The following is a 12,742-nucleotide window of genomic DNA, read 5'->3' on the forward strand; positions in this document are numbered from 1 at the left end:
TTTTAGGTGTGCAGTTTTATGAATCTTGGCAAACTTATGTAACCACCACTGCAATCAAGACATAGAAAATTTCCTTCACCTGAAAAAAATTACCTCATGACCCTCTGCAGTTAGTCCTCTTTTCTTTCCCAAGCCCCTGGAAACCAGTGATGTGATTACTGTCCATATAATTAAAAAAAATTTTTTATTGGTGTATAGTGGATTTACAGTGTTATGTTTCAAGTGTATAGCACAGTAAATCAGTTATACATATTATCCACAAGATTCTTTTCCCATATAGACCTTTACAAAGTATTGAGTACGGTTCTGTGTGCTATATAGCAGGTTCTTATTAGTTACTTTATATATATTAGTGTGTATATGTCAGTCCCAATTTATCCACCCCCCCATCTCCTGGTAAACACAGTTTATTTTCTACGTACATAACTCTACTTCTGTTTTGTAAATAAGTTCATTTGTACCTTTTTTTTAGGTTCCACATGTAAGCAATATATGATATTTGTCTGTATCTGATTTACTTAGAATGACAATCTATAGGTCCATCCATGTTTCTGCAAATAGCATTAGTTTGTTATTTTTTGTGGCTGACATTCCATCAGGGTGTTCCTGGTGGCTTAGATGGTAAAAAATCTACCTGCAGTGTGGAGAGACCTGGGTTCGATCCCTGGGTTGGGAAGAACCCCTGAAGAAGGGAATGGCTACCCACTCCAGTATTCTGGCCTGGAGAATTCCATGGACTGTATAGCCCATGGGGTCACAAAGAGTTGGACATGACTGAGTGACTTTCACTGAAACTGAATATTCCATCATATATATGTACCACATCTTCTTTATCCACTCCACTGTGGATGCACCCTTTAGGTTGCTTCTATGGCTTGGGGATTGTAAATAGTGCTGCTGTGAACATTGGGGTGCACATATCTTTTTGAGTTTCAATTTGTATTTGAGTAGAATTCAAATTCAGTCTATTTCCTAGTAAGTTTCAGGGTAGATCTGCAACTGAGTTTTATTGGATTTAAGAGATTTAGGATGTAGCCCCAACATGGGTGGATGGGCTGTTTGATTGCAGACAAGTCTTAGAGTTGATCAGTGCCTTCGATTCCATCTCTGCAAAAGAGGATGACCGTTTTGTCCTGTGTTTCTTGTGGGGATGATGGGAGGATAAATGAGGTATTTGGAGTAAAGTGTTGTATTACTTTTTTAACAAAGAATTTATGCATTGGCTTTTTTTAAAAGAAGAGCATTACTTAAGTTGATTGTTCCTTATATCCTTAGGTATATAGAGATGAAACAAGAAGCTTTTCCTCCTTTGACTTCTTGACAGAAGATGCCTCCACTTTAATAGTAGGTCACTGGGATGGAAGTATGTCACTAGTGGATAGGCGGACTCCTGGAACTTCTTGTGAGAAACTTATCAAAACTTCTTTGAGCAAAATAAGAACTGTTCATGTGCACCCGGTGCAGAGACAGTATTTGATCACTGCAGGATTAAGGTATGTTCTTCATCAAATTTTATGATACAGATGTTTTAACTTTAGGAATACTGTTTTAGTTTGATTGACAAAGACTTTTTTGTGATACCCACGGACCAAATAAGTTTCCTTTCTATGCTAATTTGAGGGTGTTTTTTTTTTTAGTTTTTTTGTGATTCTTTAAAATGAGATTTAATACATAGTAAAAATATTGAAACAAATATACATTTTTGTTTTCCCTGGTCTCGTGCATTTACTTCAGTCTTTTGAGAAGAAAATCTGTAAAAAAAAAAAATATAAGTTAAATGGGACCTACAGTTTCTTAGTCTGTGTTAACTTTTTTCCTGAGGCGATGAGAAAACCAGCTAGAATCTTGTCTCTCTATACCCACCTGGTTACATAGATATGCTATAATTTTGGAATTTTTCTAATTTTTAATGTATGCCCGTGTTCTTAAAATGAATACCGAAGATTAGAGGGGCCTGTCTTAACTGTTCTTCAGCATAGTGTGTATTTGAGTGTCTGATTTATGTTCCGTGCTATTTTAGAAGCTTACTCTGTGTACTGTGATAACACTGAGAATTATTCCTCCTGTTACAGGGACATTCATGTTTATGATGCAAGATGCCTGAATCTCAGTAGAAACCAGCCTTTGATTTCTTTAACTGAACACACAAAGAGCATTGCTTCAGCCTATTTTTCACCTCTTACTGGTAACAGAGTAGTAACCACATGTGCTGATTGTAAGCTGAGGTAAATTGGGAAGACAGAATATGTTGTTAAGAGTCTGTAATTACTGTGTTAACCAGTAGCTTTCTTTACTATTACTCCTTATTAAATCACTAGCGTTAACTGTTTTGTAGCCATGTCTAGGTTCCCAAAGATCAACTATTTGTACTTAATAGCATTTCAGCAGTTTTGGAATCTGTAAATTTCCTTGAGATTGGCAAGGAAGGTCTGTAGCTACCCTGGGGAATGATGTCAGGCTTTCCTTTTAGCACTGAAATCTGATGAAATCAGGCTTGTGATATCTTGTGTGAAAGTCACTCAGTCGTGTCCAGCTCTGTGACCCCATGGATTGTAACCTGTCAGGCTCCTCTGTCCGTGGAATTCTCCAGGCCACAATACTGGAGTGGGTAGCCATTCAGGAGATCTTCCCAACCCAGGGATTGAACCCTCCGCATTGCAGGAGGATTCTTTACCATCTGAGCCACCAGGGAAGCCTAAGAACACTGGAATGGGTGACCTATCCCTTCTCCAGTAGATCTTCCCGACCGAGGATCAAACTGTGCTTTTGGATTGCAGGTGGATTCTTTACCAACTGAGCTACCAGGGAAGCCCTTCTGTGTGATATCTTGGACAGAAGATAATTTTAGCATAGGAAGAAGCTCTTACTCTGGGGATAGTGGGATCCCTCCCACAAGTCAAGTGCTGAATTGAAGTTGCAGAGCCCTTAGCCATGGGCAGGCAGAAAAGATAGCAAAAACTGGGTCTCTGTACAAACTACTGGATAAAATTTTATGATTTTAGCTTTGGTACCGTTCTATAGCTACTACCTAAAAATAGATTTTAAAATGTAATATAAGCCAGTTGAACAAAAATAGAAAATAATGCCAATTTTTAAAAATGTGGATAATGTTAACGCAACAATGAAGGAAATAATTTTGTTCTCTTCTAAAATCCACAATTTTGCTTAACATTGCAAGCAGTTCTCAATTTATGAGACTTTTACCTTAAGTGATTTTGGAATGTGTTCATTATTCACTCAACAAGTATCTGTTGAATGTATACTGTGGGCTGGGCTCTAGAAAATCACCTAATTTCTGTTTAGACCCATATATTGGGAAGAACATGGTTTATAGTGTGTGACAGGTGCCCTAGTAAAGTCTGTGAGCATTACCAGGTAGTACATTAAGAAATTTCATCACTGGGCAATGACAGCCCAGTGTCCCCTTTCCACCCATGCAGTTTTCTTTGTCTTAAGGACCACTTAACTTGTCCCATTCCTGTTCATTTGCACTGCAGACTTTACTCTTGTGATTTGGCTTTCTGGTAATCTCATTAGAGTTCTAGTGCCAAGAAATGGCAGTGGGATAGCTAGGCACAAGGAGAAGGGCGAGGTGGTGATGACATGGCTACTTTCTGCCAGGGTGCCTAGTGGAGGCTTCTGAGCTCCTGCAGTTGCCCCACAGCGTTCCTCCCCTTAGTTGCTGGCCAGTCAGTCTTGCCAGAGCCTGGAAGTGACGGTAGGATGCCTTCAGTCGATGAGTCTCATAGGCAAATTGCTCGTGATACATGCCTGCACTTTTAGGTTATTTGTGCATTTTCAGAAAACATCCGTTATGTGTGACCTATATTACTGTGGATCTGATTATAGAGTCTGGATTATCACTGTAGAATGTACACTTAAGTTTGGAATAATAGTGTTTAGTTTCCATACTAAACTCTAAGAACTGAATTTTACGATATTCTTTGTAACATTTATAAATATATTAGCTAGCTGAGGTTTGTTAGAACCTGATCCTATATATTTTAAAACAACAACCATTTCATTATCATAAACCAATGAAAAGCTTGTTAAATACCCTGATGATATTTCAGAAAAATCTCAAGAAATAATAAAAAGAGTGTGCTTCTTTATTCTTGCTGTTTATTTTGCAGAATCTTTGACAGCAGCTGTATATCCTCGAAGATTCCTCTTCTTACTACCATCAGGTCAGTGCCCCTATGCCAAATAATGTGGACCCTGGATTACTATGAGCTCTTTGTTGGACTGCATACATTAGACATCTGATTATCGAAGAGATGTATAGGTCTGATTTTATATTACAGTGTTCCTGGTTACTTGTTCCTATCCCATCCGGAAGAGTTCTTGCTTCCAGGTTGCCTGTGTCTACAAAGAGGTTCTGTCTCTTTTAGTCTGTAGCTGTTCTCCGCCTCTGAGTGGTTATTTTTGGTTAAGGTGAATGACTTTATTCAAAAACTGAATTAGTCATGTTACCATATTGAGACTGACCTGCTCGTGAGGCTAACTGAAGCACTCTTTATTTGTGCCTGTTTGTTCTGGGCTTAGCTTCCGCATCTTCCTATTTCTTTGTTTGGTTATCCTCCTTTTGCATCTGCTACTTTTAATATATGTATTTTACATCAAACTTTACTCAATGTCTGCTTCCTACACATACTTCTTTATCAGCATTTATAAAGTTGGGGACAGGGTATGCAATATATGTTAACTGTTGCTTCATGAGTTTTATAATCTGTAGCTGCTGCTGCTGCTAAGTCGCTTCAGTCGTGTCCGACTCTGTGCGACCCCAGAGACGGCAGCCCACTAGGCTCCTCTGTCCCTGGGATTCTCCAGGCAAGAACACTGGAGAGACTATATTTAATATGCTTATTTTCTTTTTCACAGAATTTCCCCTCTTCGTTTCCTTTTTCAAACTTTATTAACTATAGTTTATTGACTTCTAGTGTGTATTTTTAAAAAATTATCTAGGGTGATGATTCTGGGGTCAGTAGAGATACGGTCATTGAATGGCAGTGGGAAATGAGGCTCTCCATTGTTCATCCTTCTTTAATAAGAAAGGGCTGTTGGTGGTGTTGCAATGCAGAGAATAAAAGGGCAGTGCTTTGTTTTTTGTTTTGGAGAGCAGTGAAGAGCCCCACATATATCTAAATGGTTTTTTACCTTATTTTTAGTTGTGATTATAAACACCTAACAGTAAGTCAGCCACCTTAACTATTTATATGTATACAGTTCAGTAGCATTAGGTGTGATCACGTTGTGCAACAGAGTTCTAGAATTTTCTATCTTGCAAAACTGAACCTGGCCCATGAGACATTAATTCCTCTCTCCCTCTTTTCCAGATTGTGGCAGCCATCTTTCTAGTTTGCGTTTCTATGATTTTTACTACTTTAGGTATTTCATATGAGTGAAATCATATAGTATTTGTTTTTTTGTGATGGGTTTATTTCACTTAGCATAATGTCCTCGATGTTCATCCATGTTCTGGCAAGTAACAGGATCTTCTCCCTTTTTAAAGGCTGCGTAATAATTCCATTGCATGTACATGCCATATTTTCTTTATCCATTCACCTCTTGATTGACATTTGGGTTGTTTCTACCTCTTGACTATTGTGAAAAAGGCTACAGTGAACAAATGGGTGTAAAGGTATCTCTTCAAGATCCTATTTTGAATTCTTTTGGATAATACCCAGAAAGGAGATTTTAATGGATCATCTGATAATTCTATTTTCAATTTTTTGATGAACCTCTATACTGTTTTCCCATAGCTGCCAAACCATTTTACATTCCAGGAGTGCACTAGAGTTCTAATTTCTCTTTATATGTATCAATACTTATGCTGATGATTGTGAGGTAATATATCATTGTGATTCTGATTTGCATTTCTCTAATGATTAGTGATGATAAACATCTTTTCATATGCTTATTGACCATTTGTCTATCTTCTTTGGAGAATTGTCTATTTAGGTCTTTTGCTTATTTTTGAATTACATCATTTTTGTTGTTGAGTTACAGGAATTCCTTACATATTCTGCATACTGGTCCCTTATCAAATATATGATTTTCACATGCTTTCTACCATTTTGTGGGTTGCCTTTTCAGTCTGTTGATTGTTTCCTTTGCACAGTTTATAAGTATGATGTAGATTTGTCTATTTTTGCTTTGGTTGCCTGTACTTTTGGTGTCATATCCAAAAAATCATTGCTAAATCCAGTGTACTGAAACTTTCCCCTTCTATGTTTTATTAAGAGTTCCAAGTCTTAGGTATAGGTCTTTAATCAACTTTGAGTTGATTTTAGTATATAGTATAAGGTTATGCTTGGAGAAGGCAATGGCACCCCACTCCAGTACTCTTGCCTGGAAAATCCTATGGATGGAGGAGCCTGGTAGGCTGCGGTCCATGAGGTCACTAGGAGTTGGACACGACTGAGTGACTTCACTTTCACTTTTCACTTTCATGCATTGGAGAAGGAAATGGCAGCCCACTCCAGTGTTCTTGCCTGGAGAATCCCAGGGACGGGGGAGCCTGATGGGCTGTTGTCTATGGGGTCGCACAGAGTTGGACACGATTAAAGTGACTTAGCAGCAGCAGCAGCATAAGGTTATGCTGGTTTAGTCACTGCATCATCTGTGACTCTTGCAACCTCATGGACTGTAGCCCGCCAGGCTTCTCTGTCCATGGGATTTTCCAGGCAAGAATACTGGAGTGGGTTGCCATTTTCTCCTCCAGGGGATCTTCCCGACCCAGGGATCAAACCCCCATCTCCTACATTGCAGGCAGATTCTTCACCACTGAGCCATCAGGGTTACTGTCCAATATTATTCTTTTGCATGTGGATATCTAGTTTTGCCAGCAGAGGGACTCTCCTTTCCCCATTTTGTGGTCTTGGCACCCTTGTTAAGTATCATTTGACCGGGAACGTGAGAGTTTCCTTATAGGCTCTATTCTGTCCCACTGGTCCGTAGCATCTGTCTTTATACCAGTACCATGCTGTCATGGTTTCTGTTGCTTTGTCTAGTATATTTTGGAATCAGGATATATGAGGCCCCCAATTTTGTTCTTCTCTTTAAAGATTATTTTGGCTGTTTGTAATCTCTTGAGCTTTCATATTAATTTTAGGATTTTTTTTTCTATTTCTGTAAAACATGCCCTTGGGATTGATTGCATTGGTTGAATTCTATAGATCACTTTGGGTAGTACAGACATTTTAACAATATTGAGTCTTCCAATCCACAGATAATTTATTTGTGTCTTTATTTGTTTGTGTCTTATTTGTGTCTTTTATTTGTTTTAGTAATGCTTTGTAGTTTTCAGTGTACAAATCTTTCATATTTTTGGTTAAATTTATTCCAAAATATTTTATTCTTGTTGATATTATTATAAATGGGATTTAAAGAAATATATTTATTTACTTTTGACTATGCTGGGTTTTTGTTGCCGTGTGCAGACTTTCTCCAGTTGTGGTAAGCAGGAGCTACCCTTCACTGTGGCACATGGGCTTCTTCTTGTGGTAGCTTCTCTTGTTGAGGAGCACGGGTTCCAGAGCACAAGCTCCGTAGCCGTGGTGCACGTTCTTTGTTGCCCCATGGCGTGTGTAATCTTCCCAGAGCAGGGATCGAGCCCCTGTGCCCTGCACTGGCAGGTGGATTCTTGACCACTGGACCACCAGGGGAGTCCTGGAGTTGTTTTCTTATTTTCCTTTCTGGATTGGTCATTGTTAGTATGTAGAAATGCAACTGATTTTTGTGTGTTGATTATATCCTGCAAATTTGCTGAGATTTAGTTTTAACTGTGTGTGTGTGTGTGTGTGTGTAGTTCCTACCCAGTTTTCTAACTTCTACCGAATTTCCAGTGTTAAATATGTTGACTAGATGGCAAGAAAGGCATCATTGCTTTTTACCAGATCTTACAGGAAAAGCTTTCAGTCTTTCATCATTGAGTATAACGTTAGCTGTGGGCCTTTAATATATGACCCTTATTTTATTATATTGAGATAGTTTCTGTCTGTTCCTGGTTTGTTGAGTGTTTATCTTGAAAGGGTATTGAATTTTGTCAGATGGTTTTTCAGTACCAGTTGAGAGGATCTTATGATTTTTGTCCTTCGTTCTGTTTATGTGGTATGTCAATTAGTTAGGTTTTGTGTTTTGAACCTTCCTTGCATTCCAGGTATAAATTCAACTTAGTTATGGTATATAACCCTTTTAATGTGCTGTTTGAATTTTTTTGCTGGTATTTTGTTGAGAATTTTACACCAGTATTCATCAGGAATATTTGTCTGTAGGGCTTTTTGTTTTTTTTTCTCCCAGTAGGGTCTTTGTCTGGCTTTGGTATTAGAAGTGTTTGCCTCATAGAATAAGTTAGGATGTGTTCCTTCCTCTTCAGTTTTTTGGAAGAGTTTGAGGAGCATTTGGTGTTAATTCTTACTTCAGTGTTACGTAGAAATCTTTAGTGAAGCCATCTGATCAGGGGCTTTCTTTGATGGGAAGTTTTTGGTTATTATTTTAATCCCCTTACTAGTTACAGTTCTAGTTAGATTTTCTGTTTCTTTATGATTCAGTCTTGGTAAATTTTATGTGTTTGGGAATGTATTCATTTCTTCTGGATTGTCCAGTTTATTAGTGTATGATTGTTCATAGTATTATAACCCTTTTTCTCTCTGTAACATAAGTTGTAATGTCCCACTTTCATTTCTTATTTTAGTTATTTGCACTTTCTATTTTCTTAATCTAGCTTGCCAGTTTTGTTCTCTTAAAAAAACCAACTCAGTTTATTTTTTCTATTGTTTTTGTATTCTCTAATTCTTTTATCTTTAATCTTTATTATTTCCTTCCTTCTGCTGAGTTTTGGTTTTGATTATTCTTCTTTCTCTAGTTCCTTGAGATGTAGTTAGATTGTTGATTTTGATATCTTTCTTCTTTTTTGATGTTTACTGTTAAAAATTTCCCTCTTAGTATTGCTTTCATAGCATCCCATAGATTTTGATAGTTGTATTTTTATTTGTGTACAGATATCTTCTAATTTCCCTTGTGATTTTTTTCTTTGAGCCTCCAAAGTACTTTTTACCTTAAGGTTGTATAGACTATATAAAACGATTGCAGGGTTTGGTTATTAGGGGAATACAAATATGGGAAATAGATTCTGTTAAATAGCAATAACTTAGATTGTATATTCCTTTATTCTAGGTCTTGTATTTGCATGTGTTAAAAAAAAGGAGGGGCGTGCACTGAGGAAGCTGAACAAAAATGTTGCCATTTCAGTGTGTTCAGTGACCATCCACTGAGCACAAACCACTGCACTCAGCACTGGAGATTCAAAAATGCAGACATCATCTCTCTCCCAGGTTTCAGTCTTGTAGGAAGGATAAGATTAGGTCGTTGATGACTCAGTAACTTGAAACTTGGCAGCGAAAACCAGCATTTAGGAGCAGTGCCATCTTTACCCTCTGCCCATGCTATTCTGAGTTACTTAACACTGTCTTTCAAAAAAATTGTTTTTTCATTAGGCACAACACCATCACCGGGCGATGGCTGACCAGGTTCCAGGCCGTGTGGGACCCTAAGCAGGAAGACTGTATCGTCGTTGGCAGCATGGCCCAGCCGCGGCGGGTGGAGGTCTTCCACGAGACAGGAAAGTGGGTGCACTCTTTCCTGGGTGGAGAATGCCTTGCCTCTGTGTGTTCCATCAATGCTATGCACCCAACTCGGTATATTTTGGCTGGAGGTAATTCCAGTGGGAGGGTACATGTTTTTATGAATTAAGAAAGTTGTGGAGTTTTGGGTTTGGAAACACCAATTTGTTCAAATTAATCTGTCTAAGGAGCCTAGTAATTCGTGTGGCTTATTCTGTTTGCTTGGTAATATGTACTATTTAGCGAATATAAACTTGCTTTGTAAATAAGAATTATGAGCAGAATGTACTCTTAGGAGGACAGAGGCCTTGAAGGTGCTTCTGTAGGATGTGGAGGGCACTGGGGGGAGACTGTGATGCTTTCAGCACTTTTAACCAGGCCGAATGTTGAGAAATTCTAGCGTTATAAATTACAAAGCTTTGAGTGATCAGTGTTTTGGTTGTTTTTGTCTCCTTGATTCTATAGTCATATATAGATTTGTGGTTTATTTTACAGTTTGAAATACATATTTATTTCTAGACTTATATACACTGGAAGGGATCCTGAAAGGTTATCTCATCTGAGTGATTTTGAAACTTAATTTTTTAAACTGAGCACTTTTTCCCCCTTGCCTCTAAATTAAATCTTACATGAAATCCCAAGATAATTGCTGAGAAGCTGTGGTTCACTTGGGCAGGGCCTGGGTCCCTGTGTTGACCTTCTCCTCACTCCTCTCCGTGGCTCCTGAGACACAGCCAGGAAGTCCCAGGGCTTGTAGGCACAGGGTGGGAATATACTAACCCCTGTCACCCAGCATGAGATTACCGTCAGACCAATGTTTCCCAGACTGGGTTGTAGCTATTGATGTGAGTTAAGTGACCATGACCAGTGTCTAAAAAAATGAAAAGGAGATGAATAGTAAAGAATAGCAAACATAATTAGAACAAATATTCTTTTGTGAAACTTAGTTCCATATGCATACATAGCTGTAGGTGTACATGCACATGTATTTTATGATGTAAAATGTATTTCTTTATTACTGTGGTACTGTGGGTCATGGTTAAAGAAGTAAGAGCTCCTACCCTAGAAGGTCCTGGCCAGCTTTATGTGTCCTTGTCTTTTAAACTCTCCAGAGGAGATTTAGTAGCCTGGGAAAGTGTTATGGAATACCATTTCTGGCGTGTATTCATTAAAAATACTTGTTTTCAGAAGCTGTGGCAACTTGAATGTGTCTGTTGGACCCTACTAAATCAGTGACAGAGAGTACTGTGTGTTATTATTGATGCAACTTTTTCTGTTGTTCTTCATTGCCAAACGACTACTGAAAGACTGTTCTAAATAGTTTCAGCAATATGCCTGATTTCTAAGAGGAAATACGATTTTTTCAGAATTGTATGTCACAGAAATAAAGTGATGTGTGTAATTTCCTTGAATAACATTTTCTTCTTTTTAATATTTATTTATGCATGTGGCCAGGCCATGTCTTAGTTGTGGCATGCAGGATCCTCAGTCTTTGTTGCAATACACAGGATCTTTAGCTGCAGTATGTGGGATCCAGTTCCCTGGCCAGGGATTGAACCTGGACCCCTGCATTGAGAGCAGTGTCTTAACCACTGGACCACCAGGGAAGTTCCTCCAATGTTTTGCTTAAATAATTTCCTTCTCTGTAATTAAAGACTAAACAAGTTTTGAAGCTTATTAAAAGGTTGTGGGTATTTATAAGGAATAAGGTTTCTCTGTTTTCTTGGTGCTGGAATACAGGAATTGATAAGCAAGGTGGAAATATTCATTTATGAAACACAAAGTAAGGCTGTGTGAAGTTGCATAGGTGCATGTGCTTAAATGCTTAATTCTGTCAGACTCTTTGTGACCCCATGGACTGTAGCCTGCCAGGCTCCTCTGTCCATGGGATTCTCTCAGCAAGAATACTGGAGTGGGTTGCCATTTTCTCCTCCAAGGGATCTTCCTGACCCAGGGATCGAACTAGAACTCACACCTCTTATGTCTCCTGCATTGGTGCCACCTGGGGAGCCCTGTGTGAGGTTGAGGTATGTTATAAACTGTTCTGGAAATAGTTAAATAAAGACTTTAGGCTCCCTTTCCCTTTTCCACATCACTTAATTTTATAGGTTCTAGTCGTGGCTGGTTCAGTGGGAATTGTTCTTTTTCTTAACATGTTGAAAACTACTCTTAATCAAATTAGTACTGTCATTTAAGCCTTGAATACTTCGTGGTAATTACCTGGCTTCTGCTATAAATGTTAAAAAATTCTTGATGGTTCTCACTTTTGTGGTCTCTTGCCATTGAAGCTTCATAAGCTGTGCTATTGATATCCATTCAAGAGTTCTGTCTTCTTGAGGCAGTGCAGGAAGGAGAGTGAGTAGGGAGCTTGTTTCTTCATGGTAAGCTCTACAATGAAACAGCTGTTTAAATCTAGAAAGCACATAAAGGACAACTGTTCCCTTACGACATCCTTAAACTGTATTCTGTTGTGAAAGGCACTTTTCCCAGAGACTTGCTTAAAGCCATGTGGCTTCTGTCATTCTGTGTATGTTATGTTTGCTCTCTCTCCTTCCCGGATAAACCTTTTGTGTGTGTTGGCCTTTATAATATCTCATAACCATGTAAGCCCTGAATTCTACTGGTGTTATTTTCTTTGCGATGCCTTTTTTTTTTTAATGTGACATTAAGGAGGAAGGAGATGATCTCGTTTGGGGTGAATGGAGACTTGGTCAGACTAAGAGAAACTGCAAGTGACTAAGGACTGATAGACTCTTAATTGCTTAAGACCTGTTTTAGTATTCTGGCTTTTGAGTTACCTTTCCACAGAGATTTTGCAAAGGCACTTCTCCAGGAAAGCAGAGAGCTTTAGGGCTGTGGTTCAAAGATTTAAATATTTCCTCATCCAGGGGACGAGGAGGAGGGCAGAGAAGTGCCTTCTGTATCAAACGTGAAGGAAAAAATAGATGCCCTCTGTCTTCAGATTCCAGAAACTTAGGCATCTCATTTGTTAGGCTGTCCCTTCTGATTTGTTTTGTTTTTCCTTTTTAATACAGAGTTGGGCTTCCCTTGTGGCTCAGCTGGTAAAGAATCCACCTGCAATGCAGGAGACCTGGGTTTGATCCCTGGGTTGGGAAGAT

General features: G+C 38.6%; 1 protein-coding gene and 1 non-coding gene across 9 annotated transcripts in view; one reads left to right on the forward strand and one right to left on the reverse strand.

Annotated features, from left to right (window-relative positions):
* WDR76 (WD repeat domain 76) overlaps window positions 1-11,035 on the forward strand; it is a 54,556-nt gene extending 43,521 nt beyond the window's left edge. For 7 of the 8 annotated variants that reach the window (XM_010836170.1, XM_010836167.1, XM_010836168.1 and 4 more), the window contains 4 exons: window positions 1,276-1,493; window positions 2,073-2,225; window positions 4,134-4,187; window positions 9,498-11,035. In XM_010836170.1, the coding sequence (XP_010834472.1) occupies window positions 1,276-1,493; window positions 2,073-2,225; window positions 4,134-4,187; window positions 9,498-9,753 (681 nt within the window). In that variant the 3' untranslated portion in view covers window positions 9,754-11,035. The remainder of the gene's footprint in view (window positions 1-1,275; window positions 1,494-2,072; window positions 2,226-4,133; window positions 4,188-9,497) is intronic. The other variant, XM_010836169.1, reaches the window with a different exon arrangement.
* A 125-nt stretch (window positions 11,036-11,160) lies between these two features.
* Window positions 11,161-11,230, reverse strand: TRNASTOP-UCA. The gene has a single exon. It is a non-coding gene; the product is annotated as a tRNA-Sec (tRNA).
* Between the last annotated feature and the right edge of the window lie 1,512 nt (window positions 11,231-12,742).

Source organism: Bison bison, unplaced genomic scaffold, assembly GCF_000754665.1.
Source record: "Bison bison bison isolate TAMUID 2011002044 unplaced genomic scaffold, Bison_UMD1.0 scf7180017864061, whole genome shotgun sequence".
In the NCBI taxonomy this organism is placed as follows: Eukaryota; Metazoa; Chordata; class Mammalia; order Artiodactyla; family Bovidae; genus Bison; species Bison bison.